Source organism: Coregonus lavaretus (genome assembly GCF_964263955.1).
Source record: "Coregonus lavaretus genome assembly, contig: HAP1_SCAFFOLD_1467, whole genome shotgun sequence".
Classification (NCBI taxonomy): domain Eukaryota; kingdom Metazoa; phylum Chordata; class Actinopteri; order Salmoniformes; family Salmonidae; genus Coregonus; species Coregonus lavaretus.
The window spans coordinates 49,100-72,360 of NW_028166752.1; the positions used below are offsets into that span (position 1 = coordinate 49,100).

At 43.9% G+C, this 23,261-nt stretch overlaps 1 protein-coding gene across 1 annotated transcript; it reads left to right on the forward strand.

Annotated features, from left to right (window-relative positions):
* Window positions 1–1,791: 1,791 nt before the first annotated feature.
* On the forward strand, window positions 1,792–23,156 carry LOC311114350 (uncharacterized protein; the record flags this gene model as incomplete). Its single annotated transcript, XM_084189613.1, has 19 exons — window positions 1,792–1,830; window positions 3,407–3,479; window positions 6,622–6,754; window positions 7,158–7,390; window positions 7,601–7,757; window positions 8,069–8,210; window positions 8,702–8,830; window positions 9,179–9,298; window positions 9,432–9,529; window positions 9,743–9,850; window positions 9,944–10,072; window positions 11,819–11,893; window positions 15,980–16,022; window positions 16,186–16,299; window positions 16,423–16,579; window positions 18,283–18,367; window positions 18,532–19,678; window positions 19,938–20,155; window positions 21,685–23,156. 19 exons carry the CDS (start codon window positions 1,792–1,794, stop codon window positions 21,830–21,832), a joined length of 3,348 nt encoding a protein of 1,115 aa, XP_084045739.1. The 3' UTR covers window positions 21,833–23,156.
* Between the last annotated feature and the right edge of the window lie 105 nt (window positions 23,157–23,261).

The following is a 23,261-nucleotide window of genomic DNA, read 5'->3' on the forward strand; positions in this document are numbered from 1 at the left end:
CCCATGACTGCATGGCCAGGCACGACTCCAACACCATCATTAAGTTTGCCGACGACACAACAGTGGTAGGCCTGATCACCGACAACGATGAGACTATAGGGAGGAGGTCAGAGACCTGGCCGTGTGGTGCCAGGACAACAACCTCTCCCTCAACGTGACCAAGACAAATGAGATGATTGTGGACTACAGGAAAAAAAAAGAGGACTGAGCACGCCCCCATTCTCATCGACGGGGCTGTAGTGGAACAGGTTGAGAGCTTCAAGTTCCTTGGTGTCCACATCACCAACGAACTATCATGGTCCAAACACACCAAGACAGTCGTGAAGAGGGCACGACAAAGCCTATTCCCCCTCAGGAGACTGAAAAGATTTGGCATGGGTCCTCAGATCCTCAAAAAATTCTACAGCTGCACCATCGAGATCATCCTGACTGGTTGCATCACCGCCTGGTATGGCAACTGCTTGGCCTCCGACCGCAAGGCACTACAGAGGGTAGTGCGTACGGCCCAGTACATCACTGGGGCCAAGCTTCCTGCCATCCAGGACCTCTATACCAGGCGGTGTCAGAGGAAGGCCCTCAAAATTGTCAAAGACTCCAGCCACCCTAGTCAGACTGTTCTCTCTGCTACCGCACGGCAAGCGGTACCGGAGTGCCAAGTCTAGGTCCAAAAGACTTCTCAACAGCTTCTACCCTCAAGCCATAAGACTCCTGAACAGCTAATCATGGCTACCCGGACTATTTGCACTGCCCCCCCACCCCATCCTTTTTACGCTGCTGCTACTCTGTTAATTATTTATGCATAGTCACTTTAACTCTACCCACATGTACATATTACCTCAACTACCTCAACTAGCCGGTGCCCCCGCACATTGACTCTGCAACGGTACCCCCCTGTATATATATAGCCTCCCTACTGTCACTTTATTTTACTTCTGCTCTTTTTTCTCTCAACACTTTTTTTGTTGTTGTTTTATTTTAACTTTTTTTGTTAAAAATAAATGCACTGTTGGTTAAGGGCTGTAAGTAAGCATTTCACTGTAATGTCTGCACCTGTTGTATTCGGCGCATGTGACCAATACAATTTGATTTGATTTGATTAGATTATTATTTGACCCTGCTGGTCATCTCTGAACGTTTGAACATCTTGGAGAAAAATCTGGCCTTAATGGCCATGTACTGTTATAATCTCCACCCGGCACAGCCAGAAGGGGACTGGCCACCCCTCAGAGCCTGGTTCCTCTCTAGGTTTCTTCCTAGGTTTCTGCCTTTCTAGGGAGTTTTTACTAGCCACCATGCTTCGACATCTGCATTGCTTGCTGTTTGGGGTTTTAGGCTGGGTTTCTGTATAGCACTTTGTGACATCTGCTGATGTAAAAAGGGCTTTATAATTAAAATGTGATTGATTTGATTGATTGATAATGCAAAAAAAATAATGAAAATGGAAGGGCGGGGCTTGGGTCTGTGCGTGTGGGTGTTTGAGTGAGAAAGACACAGTGGAGAGCCAACCAGTAATAGCACAGCCCCCTTCATTATCGACGCATTGTGCCGACAACATCAGAGAACCATTCCAGACTCTGAAGTCAGGAGGACTTCGAGAGTTAGGTGTTAGCCATACTAAGATGCCAGTGTCTTTCTTTTAAATTGATATAAATTGGTTCGTGAATAAACAGATAAATTAAGTTATTCTTAACACACCAACAGCATGTTATGGGCGGGGTTATATCCAGCTGGGCGGTGCCCTCGCGCTGGACTTGTGCATGTTGACCACGCCCCTTCTGCATTTCGGAGAAGATGGCGTCGCAAGTACAGAGAGGAGTGCCTCTAAGTGCGGTAAGCATATCATGATATTTGACACTATCTATAATCTGTTGGGATTTGTATGTAGAAGTAAATTGCTGTGCAGTAAATTTAGAAGTATGGCGATAGTCTTGTTGGTTCGATCGCATAATGTGATGTATGTTTTGGAGCTAGCTAACCAATATCCTTTGGGAATGTTGATTGCCGTTAGCGCGTGCGATATTGATAACCCCCAGTCCCCATACAAAGTGGAACATCTTTTGAACAGCGGAGCTGGATATTTCGGTGTTGTCGTTTGCTAGATAAATACATAACTATTTCTGAACTTGGGGAAAATATATACTTTGTAGAGGCGTTTCTCATCATCTCATGTCATGCGGTGTTGTTGTGGTGACGTGCAATATTTTTCTGTGTCACACACCGAGTAGCCCAATGGCGCTCATCCACTATTGTCAAAAACGAGTTGCGTCGAGAGATTCGGAAATCCGGGAGATTGAATTGTGTTCAAATCAAAGCGCCAGATTGCCTAACGGGCGTGTTTTCACGGCGTTGTAAAGCAGATGGCAACCACCACGAAACAGCGTATGGGAACGTGAGCAGATTACGTTGAAAACAACGGTCGGCCATCTTGGACGCTGTCTCCAGTTCATAGCTATAATATATACCCCAATGATTCCACTCCTCGGTCACAGTATGGTTGCTGTTGCTGCATCCAAGCTATCTTATGCCATTCAAATGGGGAAATAGTGTCAATTTTCACCGTATAGCCAATAATGACCACATTGGCCCGGACATGCATCTTATATCATTTAAAACGATCCTCTCCATGTGACCTGGGGTCTGCTTGGGGAGGCTTCTGAATCTACAGGCGTGTGTGTGTTTGAGAGGAGGGGGAGGTTGAAGATGGAGAGGTTTGTGTGAGATGAATGAAGGCAGTGAGTATTGGGTGTGCTTTTCACACTTTAAACTCACAGGTTGTGGGGATGGACCCACGTAGGTTAATCAGTCAGGACATGTAGGTTAATCAGTCAGGACATGTAGGGTTGTCAGTCATCTGGGAATCAGTCAGGACATGTAGGTTAATCAGTCAGGACATGTAGGGTTGTCAGTCATCTGGGAATGGAGTAGGCCTGAAAAAGAAAAGGAGAGCTGCACACTCTAGGAGCTCAGATGCAATAATATAATAACCAGATAACCAACGTTTTGACAGACAAGCTGTCTTCATCAGGGTATAATGACAAACACTGCGGGTCTGTGTGTGTCCTTTGACACTATATAAACTAGTGACCCGGTGTGTGTGTCCTTTGACACTATATAAACTAGTGACCCGCAGTGTTTGTCATTATAGCCTGATGAAGACAGCTTGTCTGTCAACGTTGTTTATCAGGTTATACAATTATTGCATCTGAGCTCCTAGAGTGTGTGGCTCTCCTTTTCTTTTTCAGGTGTTCTACTCCGCTAGCCAGCACCTCGCATAAACAGATGTGCGTTTCTTTCGCCTCCAAATGGAGTAGACCTAATATAATGCTTCCTGAAGGAGGTGGTAATATACCAAATTTGATCCATTTAATGTCATCAACATAGGCTAACTCTACTCCTCCCTTAACAGCTCTGTCCCAAGTTCCTCCACACAAACTCCACCAGCCACACCTGGCCCTTCAGCGCCATCGCTGAATTAATAGGTGAGTCATCATCATCAGTCGTACTGTCCAGTCGCCAAGTTAACCGGTGTGTCACCTGTCATATTTGTCCAATCGCTGTGTCCAACTGTAAGTCATTCCTGTCCAATCGCTGAGCATCATGGTGTTAAAATGGCTACTCTCAGAGGCAATGTTCTGCACTCACTTTGTGACCTATTTTATCCTGCTGAGCGTTTCATTTTTGGATGGGATTCTTTTCCCATCCCAACAGTGTTTATGGATGGGTCTTCTTTGTCCCCTGGGGTAGACTTATAGACTGACCCACAGCGGTCCCTGGGGATGTCTGTTTTCCAGAGTAGGGTTGCAAAGGGAGGAAATATTCTCAGTAACTTTCAAAATGTACTGTACTTTGGAAACGTTTGGGAATTTTCATAACATGGAATCTAACTTTTTGATGTATGCTACATGTAACCTATGCTGTATGACACACTAATGTGCATGCAAATGAAATGTTCCATGCATGGGGAGTGCATTTTAACACGACACACTGAAGAGCTTAAGATCTCTGAACCCTACAATGAGTGGGAATATAACCTCATTGATGTTCAATGAATATCACTCTCAATTCAAATCACACTAAGGAATATGCTATTTTCTTTCCCCTGCCATGCCTTCCCCTCCCCTCCTATACTCACTTCGCCTCCCTACCTTTCTACTACCATTCCCCAGACTGTACTAAAAAAAGTTATTGTTCTAGGCTGCTATCGCACATAAACTACTCAAGATCGACAGAGAATGCTAAAGCTCTCTGAACCCTACAATGAGTTGGAATATAACCTAATGGAAGCTCAAGGACTATCACTCTAAATCCCCTGTCTTGCCTCCTGGCCCCTCCTCTCTACCTTTCTAGCTTTCTCCCTTCTCCACTCTCCCAAGTTGGCAGTCATGGATGTTGCATATAAGAACATTTTACCCTTGCTAAGAAATAATCCATGTGCTAGGCTGCTCTCTCACATAAACTACTCGAGAGCGTCAGAGAAAGAGGGAATTCAAATATACGCCGTAATGCCTCTCTGATACCCTACAATGAGTGGGAATATAACCTAATGGATGTTCAAGGACCCCTGCCCTCCTCGGCTCTCCTTCCTCACTTTTATAATAATAATATGCCATTTAGCAGACGCTTTTATCCAAAGCTACTTACAGTCATGCGTGCATACATTTTTTTGTGTATGGGTGGTCCCGGGGTTCGAACCCACTACCTTGGCGTTACAAGCGCCGTGCTCTACCAGCTGAGCTACAGAGGACCATTTCCTCGCATCTCCTTGATTTGCTTTCGAATTACGTCATTGTGATTATACTTTTTTTTTCTTGAACCATATTACCATAGTTTCTGACAATTAGCCTACAGCAGTGTGTCTGGATAAGGCACTTTATCCCACAGGCTAGGCCTATAGCCTATCTCACAGCAGTCCTGTCCCTGGGGTGGTCTTTTTCAACAGACACTTTCAGCCTCCATGATGATTAATCCCGTTCCCTTATCACGCGGCTCCAGGCTAACATTTTCCCCTGGTGGCACTAACTTTTTCAGTTGGCGGCATCAGCCCATAATTTGGTTGCACCATCCAAATAAAATCTTGCAACGTCACGCAATAGAAATAATAGGAGTAATCATCTTATAAAGTGATTATAAGGTCATTCACAAAGCTTTAGTAAGTAGTGTGTAATAGACTACTGAGATGGTATTCAATAAATAAGTTGTTACATCTAACAAGTCTAAGCAGGAATGCATGATTCAAGATTTTTTGATATGCAACCTAATCCAGTGATTGTCTTGCATTTTTTAGTTATATTTTCATGTCAAAATAGGGCGCCAGAATGTTCTGATTTTTTTTGTGAGAATGTGAGATGCTCGCTCATTACAGCAGCTGGCCCCAGCGAAACAGGCACAGCGGGAGGGCAGACAGTTTCATTAAAAGAATCATGAGTATAATGCAGTTTGCTGTTTAACCAAATCAAGGTTTTATTTGCCCCAAAAATAGGACATTTTGATTGAGGTGACCAGGTAGAATGTGTAGCCAATTAAAATGTAACTCGCACAGCAAGTCATAGGGTCGACTAAATGGTTGCAGTCTGGAGCCCTGCTTATCAGTCATTGAGCAATGAGCAGTTTCTCAGGCAGGTCTCTGTTGCTGCAGTGCAGTCTGCCTGTCTGCAGTCTGTCTGCCAACCCAGTTTAGTATTCAGCCTGTCACCAGATACCGTCTCAGATGTCCATCACATTTCTTTGCATGTCTCTGCGACAGTTTCCTCCTATCTCCTTCTCTTATCTCCATCTTTCTCTGTGTTCCAGTATCTCACACTCTTGATTTCCTTCCATACCCCTCACTTTTCCTAACCCATTCCACTCTTTCTCTCTCTTTCTACCTCTACCTGGAGCAATAAATGCTTAGGATATAGCAATATCTCTCATCAGCCCAGTGTTTCCCATCTAGCCAGTACACACACACTGCCAACCCCACCTCGCCAGTGTGGCTTTGGACAGGCCTTTGGATTCAAGCCTGCTCCAGACAGAATAATGGAGAGAGGGGGAGCTAGACTATAGAAGATAGTAGTACAAAGATGGCGGTAGGGAGGAACATTTGAAAAGGAGATGGCTGGATGGATAGCGGGAGGGAGGGATTTTGAAGATAGTTCTGGGGAGAGTGAGACCAGACCACATGTTTGTGTTAGCTGATGTTCCAGTAGTGTCTTGAAGATGTTGCATCTACAGCAGAGGCTGGGGTTGCATCCTCTGTTACAGCTGTCAAAGGCAGCCTGTTGTAATTGTCCACATTGCACAAGCAACAAAGGAGGACATATTATATCTATCACACTTTACATTACACAGCTTTGAATGTTATCTGGGGTGTCTAAAACCCTGATGCGTGGTAGTTTTCCACAGTATTAGCAACACAGATGGCAATGTGGTTTGGCTTGGACTCCTATGCTGGTTTGGCGTGGATGTGTTGGCGTTGGGCAAATGGCTTGGGTGGTCTGCTATGGTGGCATACACTATGAAAGGGATTCGTTATTTGTAAAACAACATAGTGTAAAAACAATATTTTGTCAAATGTCATTTCTAATGTATTCTGTTCATATTCCTCTATGCTTACAAGTCCTCTATTTCCATGTCTTTCCCCAGATAATGCCTATGATCCAGATGTCAATGCCAAGCAGTTCTGGATTGATAAGACCCAGTTTAAAGGCCAAGACTGCCTCATCTTCATGGACAATGGAAATGGGCTGGACTATGAAAAGATGCACAAGATGCTCAGGTATGGACAGTTCTCTTAACCACTACCACTACTTTAGCAGGGTGAATCAGGTTAGATAAAAGCCTGGACAAAAGTCCTGCAGGGAACACCCCCTTCGGGACCATCACGTGACGTCCTGATGACACTGGTGAATGTCCTGAGAACGTCCTGACCTGGTCCTCCATGACGTCCAGGGAACTTACAGAAGTCCCCCAGAGAACGTTCCCTTGGGACCATCATGTAATGTCTTGACGATTGGAAAAACAAATGTTCAGAGAACATCCTGAAAATGTCTAAAGGGACGTTCCCGGAACAAACCAGGGACAAGTAAAAAAATTAATAATGTATGCTGTGCTATAAGAATGCAAGTTTATGATTCATGTACATAAAAAAAACATTTTTCTCTATCTTTCTCTCTCCTCAGCTTCGGTTACAGTGAGAAGACAGTCATAAACGGCCAGCACCCGATTGGTCTCTACGGTAACGGTTTCAAGTCGGGGTCCATGCGTCTGGGACGAGACGCCATCGTGTTCTCCAAGTCGCTAAATGGAGACTCCATGCATGTGGGCATGCTCTCCCAGAGCTACCTGGCACAGATCAAAGCAGAGCAGATCATCGTACCCATCGTCTCCTTCCAACGCGTCGGACTCAACCAGTATATCCTTTTATAGAGAGACTATACACACACACACACATCATAGTGCTTAAACTGTCATCACCTTCAAACAGTTTGGACAGGTGGGATGTAGATCTATAGATGTACTTGTACACAGTGTCATTTGATAGTGCCAATCTTAAATACGGCTAGCTATTTAGGTCTATCGGTTGTATTGTTCCTGTGTGTGTTGTCCTTGACTTCTGGTGCACTCCGTGTGAATGAGAAGCACAAGGCCAGTCTGCAGGACATCCTGTACTACTCTCTCTTTAAGACGGAGAACGAGCTGCTCACAGAGCTCAAAGCCATCAACTCCACCTGCTCCACGGGCTCTTCAGGAACACGCATCATCATCTGGAGCCTGCGCAGGTCAGACACATACACACTTGAGTATTTCTCTCTTACAGATTCCATATAAGGACATTTTCCTCTCTTTCCTTCTCCCTCAACTACGTGGAATTGACTTTCAAATGTCACTTCTCCTTTGAAATTGCCACTCTCTCGGCCATCAGATTACTCCCTTGGTGGAATTGTAGGTTTCACTTTCGCCTTCCCCTTGAACATAGTCAAAACCTAAAATTCCACCATTAGGGGTCAGCCCTGAGGCCCTTTTTGAAGTGTGGAGCAAGTAAAACCGTTGAGTAGGAGTCTATACAGTAAGTGTTTATTTTTGTCCACAGGACATTAACAGGACAAACAGAGTTTGATTTCACAACATCCAGTTACGACATCAGAATCCCGTTGGATGTCTTGGAGAGCACCAGTGAGCAATACAGGCGGTCGGAGCTGCTCACAAAACCAGAGAGTTACTACTCGCTACGTGTAAGTATTAGTATAGTGATGTTATATTGACGTTCCATACAGCATTTCACACAACAGAGCGTAGCTTTAGCTGGATTGAAATAATTTATCCTTTGACTAGTGCAGCATTTTCCAAACTCGGTTTTGCCTAGCACTACACAGCTGATTAAAATAATCAAAGCTTGAGTTGATTATTTGAATCAGCTGTGTAAAGCTAGGGCAAAAGCCAAAAGGTGCACCCCTTGGGGTCCCCAGGACAGTGTTTGGAAACGCTGGACTAGTGTGTTATCATTTGTATGTGTGAAATAGCCTATTTTATTTCATTTTTTTCCTAGTGTTGTATTTTGATTGATTGTTGATTTATTTTTTATTTTTTATTTTAACTTTATTTAACTAGGCAAGTCAGTTAAGAACAAATTCTTAATTACAATGACGGCCTACACCGGCCAAACCCGGACGACGCTGGGCTGATTGTTTATTGTATTCTCTCAATGTGTTGTTTGTGTGCTCAGGCATACTGCAGTATTCTGTACCTGAAGCCGCGTATGCAGATCGTCATTCGAGGGCAAAAAGTGAAGACTGAGCTCATCTCCAAGAGCCTGGCATACATCGCAAAGGACTATTACAAGCCCAACTTCGTGGTATCCTACCCCACCCAGGAGCCTCTGTGGATGGCTTTACTGTGTGTTGGTGTTGTCACATCCTGGAGACACTACTTCTGTTTTGTTTTGGAGGGAAAATAGAAATAGTCAAATATGGGTACTATGCTCTACATACAAGAAATACCATCAGTCACTGCCATAGACACAATGCTTTTATAAGCTTGCAATAATAATCAGTTACTTATGTTTAACTAATATTAGTTCAATACATTCCATAGCTAGATGTTCATGTTCAGCACAGTGATACAATAGGGTATTTTTCACAAAGGGAAGAGGATATGTGTCATCTGCTCTCCTTCCTGTTTGAGGCCTTAAGTCCTGTACCAGAACAGACGTATTCCCATCACCTTTGGGTACAACACCAAGAGCAAAGACCAATACGGCATCATGATGTACCACAAGAACCGCCTCATAAAACCTTATGAGCGAGTGGGCGTTCAACTCAAGGTAAAAGAGTGTATTTGTATGTTTGTGCGAGTGGATTGTGCATGTGCATAAGAAAAAGTATTGCCATCTATTGTGGTACTCTGATGCCTTATGTCCTCCATCACTGACCCATAACCACCTCTACCCCCGTCAGGCCAACATCCAAGGTCTCGGGGTAATTGGGGTTATCGAGTGTAACTTTCTGGAGCCCACCCACAACAAGCAAGATTTTGACAATACCGACAAATACAGGTAAGGACTCTTACCACATATAGGTGAGGAGGAGAGTGCTCCCTTCAAGAACACTTCCTGAAGAACTGTTTTCCACTCAATGAAACAAAACAATCTGACTATTTTGCAGCTATCTGCCCACACACTTTAAAGATAGTGTACTTTCAATAATTTAGCTGGATAAATCAGCACTATGTAAACTGTCATTGTTTATTTCTTATTTTCTTTGTGCAGGAAAACCATCAACAACTTGGGGGTAAAGCTGGAGGACTACTGGAAAGAGATCCGCTTTAAAAGAGACAAAGAAGATCCTAACAGCACCGTGCCAGTGGAAGACACCATGTAAGTAAAACACTCCTCCGTCTTCCTTTCTCCTTTCCTCTTTGTCTCCGTCCCTCCTCTAACTGGTTCTTCTGTGTATCTCTATCCCCATAGGAAGCGCCCGGACCAGAACTGGGTGCAATGTGACACCTGCCTGCGCTGGAGGAAGCTGCCAGATGGGATTGATTGCAGACTGCTCCCAGAGAAGTGGTTCTGCCACATGAACCCCGACCCCCAGTTCAGGTGTGTCCCGAACCCACCTAGATCAAATGAACATGCTTATAACATGTTTTGTGGGCCCCCTCGGTCTTTGTTTGTATGTTTGTGTGCATGTCTACTTGCCTACCGGAATGTACAGTGCAAAAGTATTCAGACCCCTTCACTTTTTTCACATTTTGTTACGTTACAGCCTTATTCTAAAATTAATTAAATTGTTTTTTCCCCCTCATCAATCTACACACAATACCCCATAATCACAAAGCAAAAACAGGTTTTTAGATATTTTTGCAAATTTATAAAAAAAAATAAAAGACGGATATATCACATTTCCAGAAGTATTCAGACCCTTTACTCAGTACCTTGTTGAAGCACCTTAGGCAGCGATTACAGCCTTGAGTCTTCTTGGGTATGACACTTCAAGCTTGGCACACCTGTATTTGGGGAGATTCTTCTCTGCAGATCCTTTCAAGCTTTGTCAGGTTGGATGGGGAGCGTCGATGCACAGCTATTTTCATGTCTCCAGAGATGTTCGATCAGGTTCAAGTCCGGGCTCTGGCTGGGCCACTCAAGGATATTCAGAGACTTGTCCCGAAGCCAGTCCTGCGTTGTCTTGGTTGTGTGCTTAGGTTCGTTGTCCTGTTGGAAGGTGAACCTTCGCCCCAGTCTGAGGTCCTGAGCACTCTGGAGCAGGTTTTCATCAAGGATCTCTCTGTACTTTGCTCCGTTCAACTTTCCCTCGATCCTGACTAGTCTCCCAGTCCCTGCTGCTGAAAAATATCCCCACAGCATGATGCTACCACCACCATGCTTCACCATAGAGATGGTGCCATGTTTCCTCCAGACGTGACGCTTGGCATTCAGACCAAAGAGTTCAATCTTGAGAATCTGGTTTCATGGTCTGAGAGTCCTTAAGGTGTCTTTTGGCAAACTCCATGCGGGCTGTCATGTGCCTTTTACTGAGGAGTGGCCTCCGTCTGGCCACTCTACCATAAAGGCCTGATTGGTGGAGTGCTGCAGAGATGGTTGTCCTTCTGGAAGGTTCTCCCATCTCCACAGAGGAACTCTGGAGCTCTGTCAGAGTGACCAAGGCCCTTCTCCCCGATTGCACAATTTGGCCGGGTGGCCAGCTCTAGGAAGATTCTTGGTGGTTCCAAACTTCTTCCATTTAAGAATGATGGAGGCCACTGTGTTCTTGGGAACCTTCGATGCTGCAGACATTTTTTGGTACCCTTCCCCAGATCTGTGCCTCGACACAATCCTGTCTCGGAGCTCTACAGACAATTCCTTCGACCTCATGGCTTGGTTTCTGCTCTGACATGCACTGTCAACTGTGGGACCTTATATACACAGGTGTGTGCCTTTTGCAAATCATGTCCAATCAATTGAATTTACCATAGGTGGACTCCAAGTTGTAGAAACATCTGAAGGATGATCAATGGAAACATGATGCACCTGAGCTCAATTTCGAGTCTCATAGCAAAGGGTCTGAATACTTATGTAAATAAAGTATTTCTGTTTTTTATTTGTAATACATTTACACACAAAAAACAACCCGTTTTTGCTTAGTTATTATGGGGTATTGTGTGTAGATTGATGAGGGACATTTTTTATTTAATCGATTATAGAATAAGGCTGTAACGTAACAAAATGTGGAAAAAGTCAAGGGGTCTGAATACTTTCCGAATGCACTGTATGTATTTGTATGTGTGTACCAGTGTGTGATGTTGCCATGGCAGTATATGGGCATTCATTATCAGCTGCCTTTTCCAGGAGCTGCATGGTGGAGGAAGAGCCTGAAGACTCTGATGATGACCAACCTTCATACCAGAAAACCTACAAGCAACAGTGAGAATCCAACCATATACTGTAGAATTAATGCTGCATCTAAAGATATTTTGAATGCATAACTGAACATCTAGGCTATTTGCAGATAATTGACCTTGAGGCTGAAACATGCATCATTATTTTGTCAATGTATGGAGTGAAAAACCAACGTTAGGCCTTCCGCAAAATGCAGTAAGATTGATAATAGTGCTTTGTGTGATTTGTTGATGGAAGCAAAATAATCCTGACATATTTCTGATGCTGGTTCGCGGCACAAGTTGCTTGTGTTGTCATTATGCTGCGAGTTTACCCGCCACAGTTGTCATGTTTGGTAGTAGCCAGGCCATTTATTCTAGTGCAAAACATTTGAATTCTACCGAAGGTTTAGCTGGACGCAGATAAAGAAAAAAGAAAAAAACATGTTGCACAAATGGCTGACAACCGCGTGTATATGTTTAGACTTACTTGTTTTCAGAATTTACTATCAAACGCAAAGTAGCTAGCTGGCATGCATAGTCACCTTCGTGCTTGAAGTTGAGTGTGAAATCGCACGTGCCTAAAAATAAGGACGAATGAGCAGGTGTTCAGATTAGAAAAGTCTAAAACCCAAAGAACTAGAAAAGTACATTTCCTGAAGAAAATGTGGTGTGGTTGCTAGCTTGTTTTAAAGTATTTATGGTTTTGAAATATGTATAGTAGTGGTAGTGTCTGCAGTAGTAATGGTGGTGACTGGTTGTAGTTGAAAAAGTAGGTAGATGGAAAAATGGATTGGCTGATTGATTAATTGATTGGATAGGATATCCTGAACATGTTAAAGTTGGTTTGGTGTCTTTAGGGAAGAGGGACCCACTGGCAGGAGAAGGGCACCCATTCCCTCGGAGCACATCTGTCCCCAGGGGGATACACAAGTCGAGTCAATAGTTGAATTTGAATCTACTTGAAGTTATGAACAAAGCAAATTGATAAAATTTGCAGGAAACGTTCATGACATGATTTGTCTGATTTACGTACACAGGGTTGTGTGAAGATTGTGGCTTATCCTTCAGACCTGTTAGGAAAGAAAAGTCTGTGTCAAATACTGGATGTTCAAATACTATACTTTGAGGGTTTTCTCTAGCCTGCCTGGAGTGTCAGATGGTCAGATTTGCAATTTTGGGACTATTCTATTGGTCCAGTAAGCCAGGCAAGCTCAGTCAAGCAAAAATAAAGTGTATGTGTGTGGGTACATGTAGTGATTCACACTTGTATCCCGAAGCCCTGGGCAAACGCAACACGCAACCATTGTTACATTTTATGGAGAGTCCTGCATGGGCATGACATTTTAGCGCAAGCCCTACCCATGCCGTTGCCGTATAGGCCCTACCCTACCCAGGCCGTTGACGTTCAGGCCCTACCCTACCCAGGCCGTTGACGTTCAGGCCCTACCCTACCCAGGCCGTTGACGTTCAGGCCCTACCCTACCCAGGCCAATTGCTCAACCCGAAATTAGAAATAAAGTAACTTCCTTTGTTAGTATCTATAGCTGATTGTCTTTGTCTGTCCCTCGCTCCCTGCGCTGCCCCATGCACTGTGAGTATCCAGAGTAATGGCTCCGTTTGGGCTGCTCAGTGATGAGACATGAGAAGCTGACGTTAGCTAGCTACTTTTCGTCACTTTAAACAGCTGTAACTTTATTTATATTATTATTATTATTATTTACAGCTGTTTTGGGCCTCCCGAGTGGCACAGTGGTCTAAGGCACTGCATCGCAGTGCTAGCTGTGCCACTAGAGATCCTGGTTCGAGTCCAGGCTCTGTCGCAGCCGGCTGCGACCGGGAGACCCATGGGGCGGCGCACAATTGGCCCAGCGTCATCCAGGTAGGGGAGGGTTTGGCCGGCAGGGATATTCTTGTCCCATCGTGCACTAGTGACTCCTGTGGCGGGCCAGGCATAGTGCATGCTGACACGGTCGCCAGGTGTACGGTGTTTCCTTTGACACATTGGTGCGGCTCGGCTGGGTCGTGTTTCGGAGGACGCACGGCTCTCGACCTTCGCCCCTCCCGAGTCCGTACGGGAGTTGCAGCGATGGGACTGTAACTACCAAAAATAAAACAAGAAAAAACAAGAAATGTTTTGCATTGTTGCATTTAGAGTGAATGGAATGTTGAAAGTGGTGTCACACTGGGACCTTTAGAATGTTGAGGAAATCCCATGGAAGTGGATGGAGGACAAAAATAAGGACAAAAAGCTTACAGTTTAAAAAGTATAAAAGATGTCAAAAAGTTGTATGTAAGCAACTCAATCCAAACGGTGTAAGAGGAGTAGCGTGCAGAAGAAGAAGTATGTCGAAGATTTAAAGTGGGGACTCATGCTTTAAGCCCCTCTAATAATAAGACTATGAGAGAAATCTGGAGTTGTGCATTGCTTTCAGCAAGCACACCTAACTGTTGACTTGACAGATTTTGGAAAACAGTAGGAAAGGAGTTAACGTTGTACAGTCAGGTCCATTATTGGCACCCTTGTAAAGATTAGCAAAAAATTATGTATAAAATAAATAATATAATTACTGAGCTATATTGTTTTATTATTTTATATCAATACAAATAATTGTTCAGAGAAAGAGATTTTGTTTAACAACTAATACATTTTGTTCTAAAAAATCTACACTACCGGTAAAATATTTTAGAACACCTACTCATTCAAGGGTTTTTCTTTATTTTTACTATTTTCACCTAGTAACCTTTCGGTTACTGGCACAACGCTCTTAACCACTAAGCTACCTGCCGCCCTATTTTGATTTGTTTAACCCTTTTTTGGTTACTACATGATTCCATATGTGTTATTTCATAGTTTTGATGTCTTCACTATTATTCTACAATGTAAAAAAGAAAGAAAAACCCTTGAATGAGTAGGTGTTCTAAAACTTTTGACCGGTAGTGTAGATGTCAAAACTATTGTTACCCTTTAAGATTCTTAATTAAATCTGCATTAACAGGCTACTTTTTAAAGTTAATCTCAGTTTAAGGAACTGTATTGTGGCCTTCCATGGCTTCCTGTTTCACTGGGGTATAAAAATGAGGTAACACGCATGTCATCCATCACCATGGGAAAAGGCAAAGAACTCACAATCGAAAAGAGACATACATGGTTGTTGACCTTCATAAATCTGACAATGGCTAAAAATAATTTTGAACCCCCCAAAAAAATACAACCTACCACTATTAGGGCATCAATTTAGAAGTTTAAAACCGCTGGAACAGTGGTAAACCTGCCAGGTATTGGACGCATGTGTATCTTGGCCCCACGCACAGTGAGGAAGATGGTTCGGGAGGCAAATAAAAGAGCCAAAGGTGGAGAATTACAGGACTTCATCGCATCAACGGGTCGCCAAATCTATAATTAGACGCCACGTCCATGCCAATAGGCTCCTTAGAAAGGTTTCCAGAAAAAGCCTTTATTGAGAGCAACAAACAAATGTACATGCCTAGAGTTTGATAAACGCCATTGGCACTTCGATTTGAACCGGTGCTATGGTCAGATGACATGAAAATAAAGCTCTTTGGCCATGCACACCAGTCAGTGGTGGGTTAGGCGTCAAAATAAGGATGCATATGCAGAACATAACCTCATACCTACTGTAAAATATGGTGGTGGATCTTGACTAAAATGTAAATGTTATGGGGCTATTTTGCTTCCACTGGTCCTGGGGCACTTGTTAAGGTCAACAGCATCATTAACTTTACCAAATACCAGGACGTTTTAGCCAAAAACCTGGTCGGCTCTGCCAGGAGGCTGAAACTTCGAGGCCACAAGTGGATCTTCCAGCAAGACAATAACCCCAAGCACACATCAAAATCCACCAAGAAATTGTCACAAAATCAACATTTTGCAATGGCCATCTCAGTCCCCTGACTTGAACCCCATTGAAAACCTTTTGCTCACCTTTATCAAGGGTGCCAATAATATTTCACCTGATAGGCTATTCCATAGAATGTGTATGATGTCAGCAGGTGAGAGATTAATGCAATTATGGCTTTTCATTTTCAATTAAATCAAATCTCAATGGTGCCAGTGTTATTTTCTTAAACATTGTTTTCTATGTCAGTCAATCTGTGCTCTATTTCACAGTGAAAGGAACACCAAAATGCAGCAGGAGTGGAAACGACAACAGGTTAGCTATTTCTGTGTCCGTCTGTGTATGTGTCACACCCTGGTTCATGCCTACCGGTATGTTATGGCCATACATGTTTTGTTCTACCTTATATGTTGTGTACCCTGCCCAAACTACCCTGTTGTGTATGTCCTAATGCCTGGCCCTGGTGTGTGTGTGTCAGTATGAAGATGAGCAGAAGAAGTCAGAGCGGATGCGGATCGCGGCGCTGGCTCGGCAAAACGAGGCTCTGAGGCGCCAACAGGAGGACCTGAAACTGCAGCTTATAAAGACATCGGTGAGTCTAGCTATGTCATATAGCAGCGCCTAGTACAGAGGCCAGGAGGACTAGCTAGTTGAATAAAAACAGCCAATACGAAGTCTTCCTACTCATGTCCTTCCCTTCCTCTGTCATGTGTAGAGCTTCAGGACAGCTGTACAGATGTCTCCAGCTGCTGCTCCCCCCACAGTCAGAGTTAATGTGAAGGCACCACTGAGCTCTAGGGCTTCCACAGCGTCACCACTCAGTGCAAGGCCCAGATCTTCTCCTCTCAGGATCTCTCCCCTCACACAATCAGGTACGTCTACTGGGAACTGCGTGTGTTATGTTGATGGCGATGTTTCTGATAATCTAGGTGTTGATATAAATGTACAGGGGGGAAAAAAGTATTTGATCCCCTGCTGATTTTGTACGTTTGCCCACTGACAAAGAAATGATCAGTCTATAATTTTAATGGTAGGTTTATTTGAACAGTGAGAGACAGAATAACAACAACAAAATCCAGAAAAAACGCATGTCAAAATTTTTATGAATTGATTTGCATTTTAATGAGGGAAATAAGTATTTGACCCCTCTGCAAAACATGACTTAGTACTTGGTGGCAAAACCCTTGTTAGCAATCACAGAGGTCAGACGTTTCTTGTAGTTGGCCACCAGGTTTGCACACATCTCAGGAGGGATTTTGTCCCACTCTTCTTTGCAGATCTTCTCCAAGTCATTAAGGTTTCGAGGCTGATGTTTGGCAACTCAAACCTTCAGCTCCCTCCACATATTTTCTATGGGATTAAGGTCTGGAGACTGGCTAGGCCACTCCAGGACCTTAATGTCCTCCTTCTTGAGCCACTCCTTTGTTGCCTTGGCCGTGTGTTTTGGGTCATTGTCATGCTGGAATACACATCCACGACCCATTTTCAATGCCCTGGCTGAGGGAAGGAGGTTCTCACCCAAGATTTGAAGTACATGGCCCCGTCCATCGTCCCTTTGATGCGGTGAAGTTGTCCTGTCCCCTTAGCAGAAAAACACCCCCAAAGCATAATGTTTCCACCTCCATGTTTGACGGTGGGGATGGTGTTCTTGGGGTCATAGGCAGCATTCCTCCTCCTCGAAACACGGCGAGTTGAGTTGATGCCAAATAGCTCGATTTTGGTCTTATGTGACCACAACGCTTTTCACCCAGTTCTCCTCTGAATCATTCAGATGTTCATTGGCAAACTTCAGACGGGCCTGTATATGTGCTTTCTTGAGCAGGGGGACCTTGCGGGCGCTGCAGGATTTCAGTCCTTCACTGCGTAGTGTGTTACCAATTGTTTTCTTGTGACTATGGTCCCAGCTGCCTTGAGATCATTGACAAGATCCTCCCGTGTAGTTCTGGGCTGATTCCTCACCGTTCTCATGATCATTGCAACTCCACGAGGTGAGATCTTGCATGGAGCCCCAGGCCGAGGGAGATTGACAGTCCTTTTGTGTTTCTTCCATTTGCGAATAATCGCACCAACTGTTGTCACCTTCTCACCAAGCTGCTTGGCGATGGTCTTGTAGCCCATTCCAGCCTTGTGTAGGTCTACAATCTTGTCACTGACATCCTTGGAGAGCTCTTGGGTCTTGGCCATGGTGGAGAGTTTGGAATCTGATTGATTGATTGCTTCTGTGGACAGGTTTATTTTATACAGGTAACAAGCTGAGATTATGAGCACTCTCTTTAAGAGTGTGCTTCTAATCTCAGCTCGTTACCTGTATAAAAGACACCAGGGAGCCAGAAATCTTTCTGATTGAGAGGGGGTCAAATACTTATTTCCCTCATTAAAATGCAAATCAATTCATAACATTTTTGTCATGCGTTTTTCTTTTTCTTTTTCTTTTTGTTATTCTGTCTCTCACTGTTCAAATAAACCTACCATTAAAATTATAGACTGATAATGTCTTTGTCAGTGGGCAAATGTACAAAATCAGCAGGGGATCAAATACTTTTTTCCCTCACTGTATGTCTCTCTCTCTTCATAGGGACCAGCCCTTCCTCCAACCACATGCCCATCATCTCTAGCGTGTGCTCTCTTTCAACCCCTCCAGCCCCTTCAACCCCTTCAAGGTAGGCCCACTGTCTTGAGTGGTTTTCTCTCTTCTCTTGTATGCTCTCTCTCTCTCTCGTAGTGTTTGTACGACATATCATTGCCACAAGACGCATAGAAATTCTGTCAATAGTCATTGTTATTAGTTCATTAGTGCATAATAAGCCCCATACCCTCTCTGTAGAATGAAGAGAACATTGGCAATGACCTCTGAAAGGGACACCAAAAGACCCAGGGTGAACGGTTTCCACCAAAACACCTCTATGGGGACTGCATCAACGGCGGCAGAGACTAATGTGTCATCCCCGTCAGTCATCATCCCTATTGACGATGACGATGATGAGATCACGGATGACGATGACATTGTTATCTTGGAGACCAACAGCACCCCTATTCCAAAGAAGGCAACCTTTGACATGGCCAAGGTAAAGTCAGAGAGTAGGGCCGTGGAAACACCTTCTGGCACTGGCAACGTTAAGACCAATGGCATAGGAACAAGCTCCATGGAGACGGGAACCGCAGCGACCAACCCCTCCCCTCCACCACCTCCCTCAGAGCAGATGAGCATCACCACCCAGACAGACATACGGGGCGAAGTGAAGGATGAAGAGGAGGAGGAACGAAAGAAAAGGGAGGAAGGAGAGAAGGAAAGGGAGAAGGAGAGAATAGAGAACCGGACAAAAGTGAAGAACAAAAAAGAGGACGACAAGAAGAAGAGGGAGAAGGAGGAAAGAGAGAGGAAGAGAACAGAACCAGGCCCATCCACACCATGCCCATCCACACCAGGCCCATCCTCTGCAGGCCCATCCACACCAGGCCCATCCACACCAGGCCCATCCTCTGCAGGCCCATCCACACCAGGCGCATCCTCTGCAGGCGCATCCTCTGCAGGCGCATCCTCTGCAGGCCCATCCACACCAGGCCCATCCACACCAGGCCCATCCGCACCAGGCCCATCGTCTGCTGGCCCATCAGCCCCAGACCCATTAGACCGTCCTCTGATTGACTTCCGTAACCTGTCGGAGGCCCAGGAGCAGCAGGACCAGCTGCTGGAGCTCATGCAGGCTGCAGCCCATGAGAGGGACCAGTTCAAGGAGCAGGTCCACAAGCTGACCTGCCAGCTCCATGACCTGGAGGGCAGCATGCAGGAGCTCTCCCAGGCCGCTGTGAAGAGAGAGCAATGCCACCAGGTCTGTCAGACTGGAGCAGGGGGTGGAGAAGGAGAGCAGGCGGAGGGGAGGAAGGTCAGTGACCAGCTGGCTGTACAGGTGGACACTCTGCTCCAGGACCTCAGCAACGCCAACTGTGAACGTGACATGCTACGCTCCCAGGTGAGTGGACATTTTGTCCCCCTGCCTTTATAGATATGCTGTTGATATTTTACCGTACCATGAAAAATACTGGATTGATGGAAACCTGATGTACCAGGTGTGTGTAGGATGAAGAGGTGGTGATGGGGCAATGTACCATGCTGTGTGTAAATGAACATGAATCAGGGTGTCTATCTGATGTGATTTCTTATCTCCCTCCTCCACATAATCCTCTGCCGACCATTCCCTTCTGTGCCCTTGTCTGCTCTCCCACCCCCAGGTAGAGGCTATGAAAGAGGAGAGGGGCAACCTCTGGTCCCAGTGTGAGACGCTGCAGCTGGACGTGGTGGAGCTGAGGAGGGAGAAACAAGAGTGGGAGAGAGAGAAACAAGAGAGAGAGAAAGAGGAGCGAGAAGCAGCTCAGGCTGCCCAGACAGAGAGGGGAGACATAGCGGTCACTAGTGCTGCTAATGGCTCGACCTCGGAGGCGCCCCAAACGTGAGGATAAGATTTTCACTTTTGTTTCCTTCAGTATTCCTGTATGGTCATCAAATCATCGGTGCCTTCAGAAAGTATTCATACCCCTTGACTTATTCCACATCTTGTTGTGTTACAGCCTGAATTCAAAATTGATTAAATATATTTTTTTCTCTCACCCACCTACACACAATACCCTATAATGACGAAGTGAAAACATGTTTTTAGACATTTTTGCACAATTATTTAAATGAAATACAGAAATCTCATTTACATAAGTATTCACACCCAAGTCAATAAATGTTAGAATCATCTTTTGCATGATTACAGCTGTGAGTCTTTCTGGATAAGTCTCTAAGAGCTTTGCACACCTGGATTGTACAATATTTGCACATTATTCTTTTGAAAATCTTCAAGCTCTGTCAAGTTGGTTGTTGATCATTGCTAGACAGCCTTTTTCAAGTCTTGCCATAGATTTTCAAGCCAATTTAAGTTTATTGTCCTGCTGAAAGGTTAATTTGTCTCCCAAGTGTCTGTTGGAATGCAGACTGAACCAGGTTTTCTTCTAGGATTTTGCGTGTGCTTAGCTCTATTATGTTTTGTTTTATCCTAAAAAACTCCTGAATTCTTGCAGAGGACAAGCATACCCATAACATGATGCAGCCACCAGCATGCTTGAAAATATGAAGAGTGGTACTCAGTGATGTGTTTGTGTTGGATTTGCCCCAATCATAACATTTTATATTCAGGACATAAACTGCCTTATTTGCGAACAGGATGCATGTTTTAGAATATTTTTATTCTGTACAGGCTTCCTTCTCTCCACTCTGTCAATTAGTTTAGTATTGTAGAGTAACTACAATGTTGATCAATCCTCAGTTTTCTCTTATCACAGCCATTAAACTCTAACTATTTGAAAGTCACCATTGGCCTCATGGTGAAATCCCTGAGCGGTTTCCTTCCTCTCCGGCAACTGAGTGTATTGATACACCATCCAAAGTGTAACTTAAAACTTCACCATGCTCAAAGGGATATTCAATGTCATTTTTTATAATTTGTTTTTACACCCATCTACCAATAGGTGCCCTTCTTTGCGAGGCATTGGAAAACCTCCCTGGTCTTTGTGGTTGAATCTGTGTTTGAAATTCACTGCTCGACTGAGGGACCTTACAGATGATTATATCTGTGGGGTACAGAGATGAGGTAGTCATAAAAATAAAAAAAATCTATGCAACTTATTATCTGACTTGTTAAGCACATTTTTACTCCAGAACCTATTTAGGCAAACCATAACAAAGGGTTTGAATACTTATTGATTCAAGACATTTCAGCTTTTCATTTTTTATGAATTTGTAAAATTGTCTAAAAACATAATTCCACTTTGACATTATGGGGTATTGTGTGTAGGCCAGTGACAGTCTCAATTTAATCAATTTTAAATTCATACTGTAACACAACAAAATGTGGAAAAAGTCAAGGGGTGTGAATACTTTCTGAATGGCACTGTACATGTTGATCACCATTTTTCTGTTTCTGTCTCTCTCTCTCAGACTGAGGGAGCTTCGGAGGAGCATTGGTCGTCTCCTCGTCACGTTTGTCCCAGCGTTGGACCTCGAACAAGTCAACTACGACTGTCCAGTCATAGACGAGATCCTCGACCAGGTTCTTACTGATGTGGAGACATTGGGGCCTGCGTAGGGGCCTGGGGGCGGGATATGGATGGAGGGGTTGTCCTCCATCTAACTCTGTGAGGAGAGGCAGACCTGGAGATGGTCACAGAGACTTCCTGCCTCTCCTTTTACCTCAGCGTTTTTAAATTTTTAAAATGGATTTTCTATGGATTTTTTTACAAGTGAAAGAGGGAATGAACTGAAAAGTATTTATTTGTATTGCTGTACAAACACTTTTATATTGTTCCATGACCATGGTGGTACTTAATGATGCAACAAACCGTAAGCTATTTTGCACTGAAACTTTGGGGTTACTGAGTTCAACCTCTCCTTCTCACAGACACTTACTACTCCAATGTGGATGGAGGCTCTAGAATCTTGTCAGTGTTCCGGGAAGATGTTTTTCTCTTCGACTACAGGTGACCACAGTGAACTTTCCTGGAATGACGTCAGGAACAGAGGAGTTTTCAGTTGATGAGTGTAGGGATGTAATCTCTGCCATGGACTGTTCTGTGGCTTGGTAGAAGGACGCCCTTCTCTCCCAAAACAGACCTAGCCATCAGTTCTACATTGTTCCTAGATCAAGACAGATTAAGTTCAGTATTCAATGTTGCATTCACTCTTATGTGCTCATGTTCATTTATTTACTAAGAAATATTGAAGCCTTTTTCACCCAAATCTTGAGTTAACATATATTTTTTATTTTGTATTGTATGTTTTATAACTAGGGGTACCATATCCATAAGCTCTCCCCTCACTCTTGTCACACGTTTGTCTTATCAGATCCCTCTCTGTTCTTTGAGCTGAGACTGATGTTTCTCTTGAAATAACAGGGTTTTTGCACTCCAGAGGATTTCAAACGTATTCCTACCTCTGGGACACTAACAAAATTGTAAATTATTAAGTAAAAGTTCTGTATGCGGGCGGAGATTGTAATGCAAGAGATGGGGGATGAGTCCAGAGAAGTATTTCAAAGCAGGATCAAAGTGTTAGCCAGCTCAAACCACTCCAAACCTTCTAGTTCATGAAGAAAGATTGACTCATTGAGGTCCATATTCAACTGAACCTTTATTAATAAACTGGAAAATCAGCAGCTATATCTGGAATGTTAACAAAGTTAACTGGTTAATTTATTCATCCTGGTTAATTTATTGATTTGTGATTTATCCCTCAATTGGGATTAGAGCGTGGGAATGTGTTTTGTTTTCTCGACAAGAGGACATTTTGGTTGTCCTTTTAGCAATGCAACTGTCCCGGATGTATTATTTCTTTTAAAAATATATTTATTTTTTTCACTGTTCTAACAATGTGTTATGTGACTTTTATTTCAATGTATAGCCCCTTACGTCACTGGCAACAAAAGATACACACATTAATGCTGTAATACATTACCAACATTGCTTCTTAAAGTATACAGTATGCAATGAAAAAACAGTAGACCTAGAAAGCCCAATAAC